Source organism: Pholis gunnellus (genome assembly GCF_910591455.1).
Source record: "Pholis gunnellus genome assembly, chromosome: 3".
In the NCBI taxonomy this organism is placed as follows: domain Eukaryota; kingdom Metazoa; phylum Chordata; class Actinopteri; order Perciformes; family Pholidae; genus Pholis; species Pholis gunnellus.
In genome coordinates, this window is record NC_136529.1 from 17,476,368 (window position 1) to 17,489,829 (window position 13,462).

At 40.7% G+C, this 13,462-nt stretch overlaps 2 protein-coding genes across 2 annotated transcripts; both read left to right on the forward strand.

Moving 5' to 3' along the window:
* The first annotated feature begins 1,695 nt into the window (after positions 1-1,695).
* Positions 1,696-9,875, forward strand: prelp (proline/arginine-rich end leucine-rich repeat protein). Its single transcript, XM_079156474.1, has 7 exons — positions 1,696-1,807; positions 5,471-5,906; positions 5,996-6,181; positions 6,302-6,459; positions 6,582-6,778; positions 8,926-9,001; positions 9,168-9,875. Exons 2-7 carry the CDS (start codon positions 5,475-5,477, stop codon positions 9,256-9,258), a joined length of 1,140 nt encoding a protein of 379 aa, XP_079012600.1. The 5' UTR covers positions 1,696-1,807; positions 5,471-5,474; the 3' UTR covers positions 9,259-9,875.
* A 1,411-nt stretch (positions 9,876-11,286) lies between these two features.
* il19l (interleukin 19 like) lies at positions 11,287-12,996 on the forward strand. Its single transcript, XM_079157101.1, has 6 exons — positions 11,287-11,309; positions 11,639-11,818; positions 12,015-12,077; positions 12,241-12,393; positions 12,483-12,545; positions 12,833-12,996. The coding sequence occupies exons 2-6, from the start codon at positions 11,660-11,662 to the stop codon at positions 12,923-12,925; spliced, it is 531 nt and encodes a 176-aa protein (XP_079013227.1). The 5' UTR covers positions 11,287-11,309; positions 11,639-11,659; the 3' UTR covers positions 12,926-12,996.
* The last annotated feature ends 466 nt before the right edge of the window (positions 12,997-13,462 follow it).

The following is a 13,462-nucleotide window of genomic DNA, read 5'->3' on the forward strand; positions in this document are numbered from 1 at the left end:
AATTATTGTTCTTTGCATGACAATAATTGTATTACATTTTAAAGAAACTTGCATGGGTAACTTACTTTATTTGGATATAACTTGCCATTATCTTCATATAGTGCATCCACCATCTGTTGGACTGGATAATGGGAGTAAATTGCCATCATCTTATCCTAATGAGACTGCTTGTTCAATAAATTAGCAGCACTGGTAATTCTTGGTGTTTCTCTGTCTCTCACTAATATGGCTCAGACACACACTCTATTGCCTCCTTTGTTGTTTAGGTTCCTGGTTGGAAGCTCATTGTATTAAATGGCCTGTCCCATTTATGTGCTGACCACCTCTGTAGAGACACCTGTCACATGTAATGTCAGCACAATGCCAGACAGTAGCTGGATACCAACAATATGTAGCAGACCACATCATTGAGAGAATCGCCTTTGTTTTAAATTAAAGTGTATTAAATTTAACTTTTTGTTTTAAATTAATTTCTAATAATGGTATATTATTAATGTAATTTACTAAACAATATTAAACCACGAGGCGTTGCTGTTAATTAGCAGCTATTTCCAATGATGTCGTTCCTGCAGGCAGCACAAAATAAAAACCTTTACAGAGAAATGAGGTCACTGCAGTTGATCAGAGGAGGTGAGTCATTGAATAGGATTCTTGCACCCGCTCTTAAATGGTAGCGGAGAAGATGAGAAAGCAACAACCCAAAAAGTGACGTATTTGTTGTAATGACCCATTTCTCTCTGAGTCCTACAGTATTTGTTGACGTAACCTTCCTTTCCTTGTTGGGACCAGTCTAGTCCAGATGTTTGGTCGAGCTGAGGTCAGTAACCAAACCCTGTTGACTGAGTGAAGAGGACACAGGAGTGCGGTTAGGTGATACAAAAAAAAAAAGAGAAAAGAAAGCGAGGGAAAGTGGGAGAAGGAGGCACACGCATGTACATGTGAGCTTGAAACTGTTCCCCACACATGTTTGCATCATTATCCTTCGGCTGCAGCTCACTCTCCAGGAATGCAGGACACCAAACACATGTCCACCTAATCCCCAGTGACACATAAACACACACACACACACACAGAGGCTATACACTTTAATCACACAGCCCCACTTCCTGAAAGACCCTCCACTACTCCCATGCTGTAGCTGGACCTCAGTAATCAGACTTTTTGAGTTTACTGATGCTGGAATAGAAGAAAGCCCCTCCTGGATGTTCAACTGACACAGAAGAGCTGCTGGCAAATCAGCTAAAAGATGCTGCTAATGAAAAGCACATGACTGGGTATGAGTGTAGTCATCTAAAACAATAGCGGGGTGGGTGGGAGACTGAAAAGACATGTAATTACAGTTGGGCTTTCCCTAACAGAGATGCAGTGTTCACAGCATTTCTGAAAGACTTTTGATATAGAAACTGTTGCTTGTGCATACACACACAAATATGCAAACATGACCATGCACCCTTGTCTATTTGAGAAAAAAACAATATCATGCTGTGCTGCAACAGAACAAAAAGATGATGACAAACTGTGACACAGTTCAGACACATGAAAACCCTGAGCCGAGCAAAGGAGGAGAAAGAACCACTGTGACCTTCCAAGGGAAAAAAAGCCAGGGCACAAACCCAACAGGCAGGCTTGTCCACCAAAGGAGAGAGAGAGGGAGAGAGAGGGAGAGAGAAGGAGGGGAGAGTTTGGGACAGAGAGAAACAGAGGAAGAGGGAGAGAGAGGGAGGGGAAGGAAAAGAGTGAGAGAAGCAGAGAGAAGAAAAGACACAAAACTTGTGATTTGACAAAAGAGGGCAGGTACCAGAGGCAGGTAAGAAACTGTATTTGTTGTTTCCAAGGGGGGCTGTTTCAGATGGATCCTAATCAATAAGATAATAATCCAGTCAGGAGTGTGTTTGTGTCAGAACAGAGCCAGAACAACCACGGTGTATGTTTGAGGACTAAGAGGGGAATCCTGGCACAGGCGCAGCTGAGCCATGCTGGTGTGTTTCTGTTGAAACGCTGTGCCAGACATAGTGGTACTCTGTCCTCCAGGGAGCCGCCGCGCACTTCGACTCTACTGCTTTTCTCTACTCCTGCAAACTCACTTTGATTTCAGTTTTTTATGTCAGCGTGTGAGGACGGCTGCTGCTGCTGCAGCAAAGTTTGAATGTGAAGAGAGTGAGGAAAGTCACTCTTTTTGAAAACTCAGTGCTGCTCACTTTGGCTGATGGAGAAGAATCTATGATTTTTCATCAGATGGATCCTGAAGTTGTTTCGACTTTATTAATTTTTTTATTAATTTAACTTGCTCTGGAGTGAAGTCCAGGGTTGGTGTGTTAACCAACGGGCAAAATAAAAAGGAATATTCTGAAAATGTGAAGAGAAAAAAAATCACCTTTTTTAAATCACAGCCGTGGTGAATGTCTGTAATGTGAAAGGGTTGGACTTCTGAAAGAAATCGCTATGTGAAGAATGTGAAGATTGTAAAAGGAAATTAATCTTGGTGGAGCTGGCAGATGTTCAGGACAAAGAAGCAGTAATGACAGCATCAGACAGGAGAACAGGCTGAAATGCGAAGTGTAGATTTCATTTTTTTACTCTCAATTTATTTTAAATTAGTGTCATTTTATTTGAATCAGTTTATTAACAAATTAATTAGACATTTTTGTCAGTGCACCTTCTAACTCCGTCACCGCACATTCAGACTGTCGTACCTTAGATGTAGATCCAACCTTTGCACGGCCGCTGCAGGAACGTCCCACCCACAAGAGGAAATGTTTTGGTAATCTTGTAACACTTATGCAGAGCATCTGCTGCTGAGGGTTTCATAAGGAGGGCAAATACTTTTGTAACTATCACTTTTCCACTTTTCCACATTTAACATTAGGTCCATCTTTAAGTTAAGGTGGACTTAACTACCTAACTAAAGTAAGTTTTACATACATAGAGATGATTCTTAAATAGTCAGAAGATGCAGTTTTTATGAAGTCACTTTTATTGTCATTTATGTTATTTGGAGATTTCTGTAAATGTGTTGTTTAACCACAGATATCTGAGTCAGATCCCTGGGTTCAGATGTGTGTGACGTGGCTCTCCTTACAAAACAGTGGTGATCATTTTCAGTTAACGTAATGACGGCGCCTGTTCTGACAGCAAAAGGAAACAAATGGATTGTAAAGGGCTCACTATCAAGGCCTTTGTTGTAACAAAGAGCTTTGTTCAACAGCAACTCGAGTTGAATGAGAATTATGGCTTTTTTTTTTAATCTTCTGATACACATGGACATCTCAAGAGGACTTTCAGTGATCATACTCGTAGTATTAAAATGTATCTATACTGTGCAAAGATAGCCGTTGATCAAAGATATTTTCAATTGTACTGTAACTTAATGATATCTTGGTCTTGGTTGTTAAAAATACACTTTCAATCATGAGAAAGTAAATCTGTTTAATTTTGAGTTATGGCTGATCTTAATGTTTTACATTTTAGGTTGAAAAACTGATTTGTAGATGGGTTTCAAAATGCATTTCGATCCTGGAAACAGCAGTTGAAAACATTCCCACCAATAGGTCCATTTAGCAGCTGTTCTGGAGCTTTCGATCATATCACAGTTTGCCATTTTGTCCTTTTGATTCTACAAAAGTCCATGACAACTGGACAAACCACATCTGCTATACAGCTGCGATATAATGAAACGCTCCAGGACACCTACTAAATGGACCTTGCATGTGGGACCTGCTGTTTTTAAAAGGAGGATGCAATTAAATATAACCATATTTTGTGGGGTTTAAAGTCAAAATTAAGTAGTCAATAATTACTAGGGATGAATTAGTTACCGTCATTTGTAATGTGAATGTGGTCAGTTTGTGATGATCTCTGACCCACTGTGTAGTTCTCATGCTGATCAGATCTGCTTATCAAGGTCCCAAATAACAAATCAATGAGTCAGCCATCTCTGACTTTGCCTCTGTTGTTTGCCAGATTACTGATCTTGACAACAGCAGCACGAGGGGAAGGAGAGCTGGTTCTGGTTCTGAGCGAGGGGCTGGGAGGCTCTGGGTGGCTGAGAGGGAAAAGGAAGGGCAGTGCCAGAGAACACCGTCCGAGAAAAGCTCAGATTTGTTTTTCCAGGCAGAACAGATTATACCTCTGAGCCTCATTCCTGCCCGGTGATATATTATGTTTATCAATTTGGCCGGAGGCTTGCCTAACTGGTGCAAAGTGATTGGAAGCTAATGGTGAATTTGTCCCGAAGCATTTATGCATTTTTAAAGCTGTGTGGTGATTATTTTGTTTATTTACACCGATTTAATTTACACACATCTGTTGGACACTTTTAAAATTAAACTCCTTCATCTAAACAGCTAACAATCTTCAACAAAATCTGTTTTTACAACATGAATTGTTCTCTAAAAAGATACCATTAAAATTCATGTCAGTTTGAACCTAACTATACTACATCTGCTTGCAACATTTTTGCATTTACAAAGGTTTGAAAGATGCATATTGCTTCCATCGTCTCATTGGGATTTAGCACTGTTTCCTTTGGACCTCTCCTGAGTCAAAGAGCTTTAACCCACCAGACCAGCAGCTTCTCCCTCCACATCTCTCCCTCTGGACCAGCGCTGACAATAGAGCCTTTATCCAAAAACGTTCCTTCCCTCTCCCTCATAACGACTAATTTCCTGTACCCGTATCTTCCCCTCCTCCTTTTTTGGATTTGATCAAATTAAACAACTCACTGCTTTCTTTCCTTCTCACTCTCGTTCACTTGTATTACCAAGCCACAAACCCCCATCTTAACATTCATATGAACTGGAATGACATATCAATTCATGTCACTTTGACATTATGACAATGACTGATTGATTCACAGTTTGTATGAAAACTTAAACCAGACAACTCTCTAGTGTTCATATTTTACTTATTTTCAGCTCAACAGAAAACTGAAGTCATACATAGCAACATTTCCACTTTTATAAGAGCAGCATTAGGCTGCAATATTTGTTCAAAAGTCAGGCCTTTTGATCATTTTGGTTAACAATACTACAGTCTCAGTGTTTTCATGGCTTAGATCCAAACCCACTCTGTTTGTCTAGATACTGGTTGAAATTTGACTATTTTTGCTGCAAGTAATATCCTTTCAAAATAGGAACAAGCTAAAGTCAAATAAACAATTGCTTATTGAAGTATTCAGAGTAATCACAGATCTGCACTGAGCCTCTAAATTCCTGCTAATCAGGAAGCAGGTTTATACACACTTGAGAGGCAGCACTGTCCCAGAGCTCCCACACAGAGCAAGAAACAAAAGAAAGGACTAATGTGCATGACGTTAAACTTTGTGTCTGTGTGTGTGTGTGTGTGTGTGTGTGTGTGTGTGTGTGTGTGTGTGTGTGTGTGTGTGGAGGCTTCTTTCTCTCTCTTAATCCATGTAACTTTAAATACAGTTGAGTCTACAAATCAGCGACCTCTGTTTCATGCTCTGTCATAGGACGATGAAGGCCGGCGTGGGACTCTGCTCTGCATTGGCTCTGTTCCTACTGATGGGGGCAGTGTTCACCCAGAGAACTCGGCCGAAGAAGCCCACCAGGCGCCCAGCCGCCACCAGGAAGCCTTTTGTCGCCCGGCCTGCTGTACCGGCAGAGCCAGAGCCCCAGGAGCCAACAGACTTCCCCCCTCCCATACTGGGCCCACCTTCCGTCTATCCTGACTGCCCCCGAGAGTGTACATGCTCCCCGAGCTATCCCAATGCTCTCTACTGTGAGAACCGCAACATCCGTGCGATCCCTGTCATCCCATCTAGAACCCACTACGTGTACCTGCAGAACAACTACATCTCAGAAGTGACGGCAGAGTCGTTCGCCAACGCCACTGAGATCCGCTGGGTTAATTTGGCAAATAACCTCATTCACCGAATAGACAAAAAGGTCGTAAAGTTTCCTCAATTTATATTCATAAATTTTAATTTAAATAAAACCATCTAAATGTGTGTTCTCTGCATCTATCTCTTGTGCAGGTGTTTGAGAAGATCCCAGCACTGCTATACCTCTATATGCAACGTAACCAGCTGAAAGAGGTCCCCTCCGGTCTCCCAGCAAGTCTAGAACAACTCCGCCTCGGTAGAAATCGTATTTCTAAGATCCCTGCTGGTGCTTTCAACAAGATGGGTAACCTGACGCTGCTCGACCTGTACCACAACCAGGTAAACCTCCGTTTAAAAGTACCTTTGTGAGCATATACTCTGCGGTTTAGGTGTAAGCAGGGTCAGCAACCTGTATGCACTTCTGGAGCAAATATGAATGTATGATGACTTTTCTTTCAGTTGAGTGACAGTGACCTGGAAAAGAACATATTTAAGGACCTAAAGAGCCTCATGCAGCTCAATCTGGCTCACAACGTCCTGAAAAAGATGCCTGCTGGCGTTCCTAATAGCCTCATACAGCTTTTCCTGGACAGGAACCGTATAGATGGCGTCCCAAAGCAAGTACACAGCGCCCACGTTGTCACATAGCTAATGAACACACATGCATACATGCACTGCATGCATTATGAAACACTGGTTGGATTACATGTTTACAGTTGTTCTTCTCATCGTTGTTCAGAGACTACTTCAAAGACTTGAACCACCTGGCGTTTGTGAGGCTGAACTACAACCAGCTGACTGATAAAGGACTTCCTAAGTATGTGTTCAACATTACCACCCTGCTGGACCTGCAACTGGCCCACAACCAGATTACTTCTGTTCCTCTCTTCAACGGTCATCTGGAGCACCTGCACCTAAACCACAACTCCATCGAGAGTAAGTAATCTCAGCAGCAATCTGCACCATCTTGAAGGTGCTCAATACGGAATTCAGAGCACATCTAATGCCTCAACAATGTTCTCTTCAGAGGAAAAGCAACTTCATTCTCTGTTCAGATGGACGTTATATCTTTACGTTGTAAATAGTTTGCTGCTAAAGTAACGCTCTGAATCCCGTAAAAAGAACCTTCACGGATTGGTGAGAGGTTTGTCAATGTCCATGGGATACACGGCATGTGATAGCCACGAGGCTGTGTCTCAGGAGGTCGAGCAGCTCATCGGCTAATCGGAAAATCGGCAGTTCCATCTGGTAAATTTAAATATCTGGATTTATAATGCCAGTCTTGCTGCTGTTCATTTTCTGAAAGCTTTTAAGATCAATTATTTGAAGTTTGTTTAAAGATATACAAGTACTGCTTTTGGACTAATAAAGGATTATCTCATCTTATTTTAAGATGATTCACATTCAAATGTGTTTCTGTTTATCACTAAGAAATAGGTCTGACGTAATGAGGTTGAAACGTTTTAGAGTATAAATAGTTCCAATGGCTTCTCAGAGTACAAATAGTAGTACGCATATGCCGAATAAGTGTTATGATTAAGATCCTTGGAAACTCTTCTAAGGGATCCCTGGCCCCAAAAGGTTTGGGAACCCCTGAACTAGGGAGTAAGGGAGTAAGTGTGCTGCCCTAACAGGTGAAACAAAACCAACAGAAGTGTAAGAGTTGTCAATCAAGCTCAGTGTGCACAATCCTACACAGTCCTGAGAAGAAGTCTAATCGGGTAGATGAAGTGAAAAGCACTGTGGGGGCCGAACCACACAAAGGCAATATTGTTCTGATTTTGAGTTTGAGTTTGATCTCACTCCAATGACTCTGTTCACTATCTACAAGATCTTTCTAACAAGAAACAAATGATCAAACAAACACCATGAAGACTTCAAATTCAAGCAAAACTACATGCAAATATTTTCACATCTGGAATTGTTTTTAATGAGTCAGTTGTCTTGAACTGCCCCATAAACCCCATCAACCTAGTTTATTAATGTGGCCTAATCAAACCTAACTGTAATCTTAAATTACTTCACTTTACTAATCATTATGTGTAATGTGAAAGACGTCACTTACCAGGATGAACCCACAGAGAATGATTACAGGACTCAGGTCCCAAGAAGCTTTTCCCAAACAAAAAGAGCTTTTTAAAAAACAATGCACACTACGTGCGTCACCGAAGACTGAAAGTTAGTTACCATGAAGTTGAACATCTAGCAGACTAAAGACAGCTATTTTTCTATGGAGTTAGTGGAGACTAAAACAGGGCTAAAAAGAGAGTATTGAATATTGCACTTACATTTCTCAGGTGGCCAGAAACACGACTCCAAATGAATGCTAATGTCACTCGATGCCTGATGAATTGTTTGCTTATAGGTCCGCTTTTTTGAGCTTTTTCTGTAACCAAGTGGCCAAAACACTAATAACGCAGCGTCAACCTTCTGTATTTGCTTAAACATTTATTTATTTCATATATAGATTGAGCCCTGACCTTACCTGAAGCTAAGCTGAAGTCATTTGATAGTATTTTGAGCAGCTTCATTTGGTTAATAGTTATATTTTGGAGAGTAAACAAGCACTCTGTAGACTTTGTCTCTCGAAATATGAAGAATTTATGGTGATCATGAGCTGACACACTGTTGTGAACTGTCTCTACACATTGTTTACAGTCAGAATGATGACAAGTCAAGTAAATGTAGTTGATTAAAAAATGAATTGTTATTAATAATAATAACTACGACATAGTGACACAATTCAATTGATCCAGGTGATCAAGACATCATATTATCTTGAAGTGGGATAGACACCTGGACCGAGATTTACTTCATTAAAATGTGTCTTTATATCTTGGAATAGCTCATGTTTACCTTCCTATTTGAGCCAGAAAACGGCTTTTCAGGCAGCTCCTTTATTAAGAGTATTTCCGTGTCTACACTCTAGCTGAATACGTTTATAGATGACTGGGCCACAAAGCCTTGCCTCAGGCGTGCAGAGTCAATACAAGTTTGAAATCATCCTTCAGAAGTTAATCTGAATGTGAGGCGTTTCCAGCATTGGAGAACTAGACATTCATGACTGTGTGTTTTCCCGGCAGGCATCAATGGCACACAGATCTGTCCATACAGCCTGCAGGCCGACCTGAGCGATCTCAGTCTGGTCCCCAGACTAAGGTACGTCACATTACGTCACGACTTGGCACTCAACAATACAAACTGGTGCAGTGGCACCCTTTGACAGGAAATAAATCAGAACAAGCTAATTATGTCAGGAACAAGTTAGTTTTAAAAAGCAGTTGTCATTGGGATGACATGTTAAGCACATATTCTGTTGTGTCAGGTACCTGCGTTTGGACGGAAATCACCTGAGCCCCCCCATCCCTCTGGATGTCATCATGTGCTTCAGACACCTTTACTCCATTGTCATTTAGGAGAACTCTGCCTAAAGGCCTGAGGTTATGCATGCACGCATGCATGCATGCACACATCAGTATACACACACAAATACACACAGTGTGCACTGTGAGCAAACTGAAATAAAGGCAAAGCATGCTCAGTGAGAAACAAGGTATATCCAACCGTACATAGGCCTACTGTGGAACTGCGTTATTGAAAGAGGCACAAATACATGTTAAAAAACTGTAAAGCTTTGATAGTTCAACTTACATTGTTGACAGATGTTACATTTTAGTCATTTTCTGTTTATAGTAATACAATGCAAAAATAAAACTAGAATGAGTAAAGCCTGAAAATGCAGGTACATTGACAGACATGCTACACATGGAGGGTAGTTATGTTCACTAGCAGATGTGACCAGAGTAAAGCTGCCACCAAGGACAACAAACAGACCTGCAGTGGATGTCAGAAGAACCCGTTTAAAACATAACTACCATGTAGTTGAGACTGTCCCAAATGTGCCTGTGATTTTCAAGGTACTCCATGTACAAATGTCATTTTATTCTTTATTCTTAGTCCTCTGTATATTATTCTTCTGTAAAAAGAAGCTTTGTACAAATAATGGAAAATAAAACTCTTTTCTTTGATCATTTGATTGCATTTGATTATTTCAGACTTTCTCACCCTCTCCTTATGCTCCTCGGAGTCATCAATGGACACCAACACAAATTATTTTTAGGTAAATTAGGTTTGCAAAACTGGAATGCCCTGCGATAGTCTGGCGACCTGTCCAGGTTGTACCCTGCCTTCATCCAATGTGATTGACCTTCTAGTAAACCCAATCTTTTGAATTCTTTGTTTCAACTTATACCAACTACAAGCACCTCCTAAGGGGTCGCTAAATAACTTGCAGGATTATTGTACTGTACTGCACTGCAAGGCGTTACTGCTACTTTGTCCACTGCTGAGATACAGCGTTAGTCTGTTTCTTTCAAGTCACATGTGGTTTCTGTAAAAGAGACTGTGGCTCAATCTCAGAGAAATATAACATACTTTGTATGAAAGTAGTAAAAATGTATCACATAAAAAGAAGTTTCTTAGACCAATCGATGATATATATAGAGCAGCTGTTGAAGCAGTGCCACGGACTTGTGAATTGGATCATTAAAAATGTTTCCGTGTTCAAAGTGCTTTGTGGGGACCTCTAGTGGTTAGAAACAAGCACAAAGCATTCCTGACCTGGGAAATTTTGCCAAATATTTGTACTACCTCCTATTATGGAATCTGGAACTTTTTCACTTCTCTATTTATATTGCTATTATCTTCATATATTCCACTAACACAGGTTATACCTGTTTTCCATCGTACTTCCTTGCTTGTCATTCTTTCCACCACTTGTCATCAAAAGTTAACCTGGCCTAGTAAGCAGGTGAGCAGGTCCGGTAGGTGTTTCCAATCAAGGCTTGTCTGACAGGAGTGAAGTCGCAGCCTGTGAGAGTGCTCTCACGAGTAAGGGTATGTGCTGGAGGAGGTTTTATTTCCAGTATGACATACAACATTTGAGAGCATACTTGGTGATCGGTCAGTGGTCTATGAGAACGCAAAAACAAATTGTTATTGGTGCAAAAGACACCCATCGTTCACCCCAAAACAATGACGTTAATTGGCCGTTGGCCAAATGATGCGTTGCGTACTTTTTCACACGGCTGCATAACTTTTTGCTGCAGAGGAATGACGACACTCTAAGAATCTAATGAGTGACTCAACAAATGACATCACCCTCAGCAAAGTTGTTTCCCTACAATGAACACACTACACATCAAGGAGGAGGAAATCTTTCCTTTTACCTTCCTGCCATTCAGGTGTTGAGACATCAGTTCCTTTAATTACGACATATTTCCTCCTCCTGTAAAACAATTAGTGTGAAAGTAGCACATGTGCAGGTGCGTGAGTGTGTATGTGTCTGTGCAAGTGGTGCAGTACCTGGTAAAAACCCCCCTTACTTCACTATAAGAGGAGGCAGGATGGAGACACAGAGTCACATCTCTCCCAGGACTCTTCCTCTGAGTATCACACACACACACAGGTGAGTCTAAACACAAGTGGTGCTGGTTTGGGGTCATGGCGGTGGGCAATGAAACCTGAAATTAGATGCTTTTCTCTATTTTGTAATTTCTTCTTATTAGAAATTGAGTAGCAAGACTAGACAAAACAAGAATTAAGAATACATCACCTACAACTTGTGATGAGCATTTGGTTTTACTATTTTTTGACGTTTTATAGACTTAATTGATCAAAAATATGCTGCTATATGGATAAACCTGCCTTGCCTTAACAGAATAGTCAATAATAATTAATTAAGATAAAACAGTAATTTATCTGGCGATATTTTAACGAACAAAATGTTTCTGTCAGCTCTCCCACCAGACAACCACAATGATGAAGATGCTGCTCGGCTGCTCTTTCTGCCTGCTCCTCCTGCTCAGCTGTCTGAGTGAACTTGGGGAGAGCCGAACCCTGAACTTGGCGAGCTGCTCCGTCAATGTTCACATGCACGAACTGCGGAAATACTACACTGACATACGATCAGCGGCGGTGAGTTTAATGCACACACTTTCTCAAAACAACAGACAGTAAATGAATAGTAGAAATCCACAAACGCAGCAGCCTGATCCAGCATAGCAGGCGGACACAGGCAAACTCTTTACCAAAGAAAAAGATCAAACACGGTTTATGACATCTCTAAGTGGAGATAGATTCTAACTTGTTCTTTGCGGTCTTTGCATTCCAGATGGAAAGAGACAGTGCAATCGGAGTGAAACTTCTGGACAAATCATTGATAACGCATGTTCAGGTGAGTCTTTTTCCCCATGTAGTGCTGGTGTGATTTCCATCCTAATTTCCTGTTTCAGATTTTTGAATACTTCTATATCCTAAGCCTTAGACTGATGAAGTTTTAGAAACGGTATATGAGTGTATGTAACTGCTGTAATCTGACCTTCATGTGTCTCTATCAGGAGGGTCAGACGTGCTGTTTCCTGCGTCTTGTGCTACGTTTCTACGTTGAGAGAGTGTTCAGCAACTATGCCTCTTCTCAGCCACAGCATCAACGCTGCTCCAGCGCTCTGGCCAACGCTTTTGTGAGCATCAGAAAAGATATACATAAATGTGTAAGTTCAACAACTCTTTCCAATGAAAAAAAAAGTGCTTTCATTAAAAATAGCAATACGTTGTATTCATAATTGTGCGTTCTGTGCAGCACTGCCACTGTGGTGAGGACACACAGAGAAAAATTGACTCCCTGCAAGCTGAGTTTAACAAGGTAGGTCACTGAACAACATCTCACTGTGCATTGACATTCACACAGTTATCTGCAGAGGGTGCAATTTAATTCACTTTTTCAAATGACATCTTGGTTGGTTTTCAGTAAGGTCTACGGCTATCTTAAATATATTGTGTACCACTTGCTAATATCTTAAAAGAAAAAGATGTGGCAAAAATAAAGCCACCAAACAAATCAATGTTTTTTCAGTGTTTTTTTTTACAGTTATGCTCATCATTAAATCCACTGTTATCTCTGTCGTTTCTCCTTTTCTTTCCAATGAGCAGCTAGACATAGACCAGGCTGCACAGAAGGCCGTGGGAGAACTGGACACTGTGCTGGGATGGCTGGAGGGACTCAGCCAGGAAACACACGCATGATCAGACAGAAACTCAGCAAAATCCCAAAGTGCCTGCTGTTGATGAGTCCTCAAGCTCATCAAAGATGTTAACTCCTGACCTGACATTACTTGTACGCAGAGTGAGGGATTGTTCATTTCCCTTCTCTGCCATTGTAGCATACATTTCTTATTTTTGTACTTGAATTAATTTAATATGTATTTCTTTATAATTTAATCCACTAACTTGTGGACTGTTTTTTTTAAATATATTTATAAATAACATGACATAAATGTATATGTATTGATATTTATCCGCAATAGAAATGTGTCATGCTATTGTATGTGGGCTTCTACTGTAATGTACGGTTATTTAGCAGACTAAAGATATCGTTTTATTGCTATATTTATTTGTATTGTAAGAGCGGTTTAATTTAAACTTGAATAAAAAAAATACTCTCACCTACTGACTTTGAGTGTTTCCTTTCAACGTGTGTTGTTCTGTGGGAAGCACTCTGTGCTATACAAATGAAGTCTGATTGATTGATTGACACATGAACGGATGCTTTGAGAAGGGTCT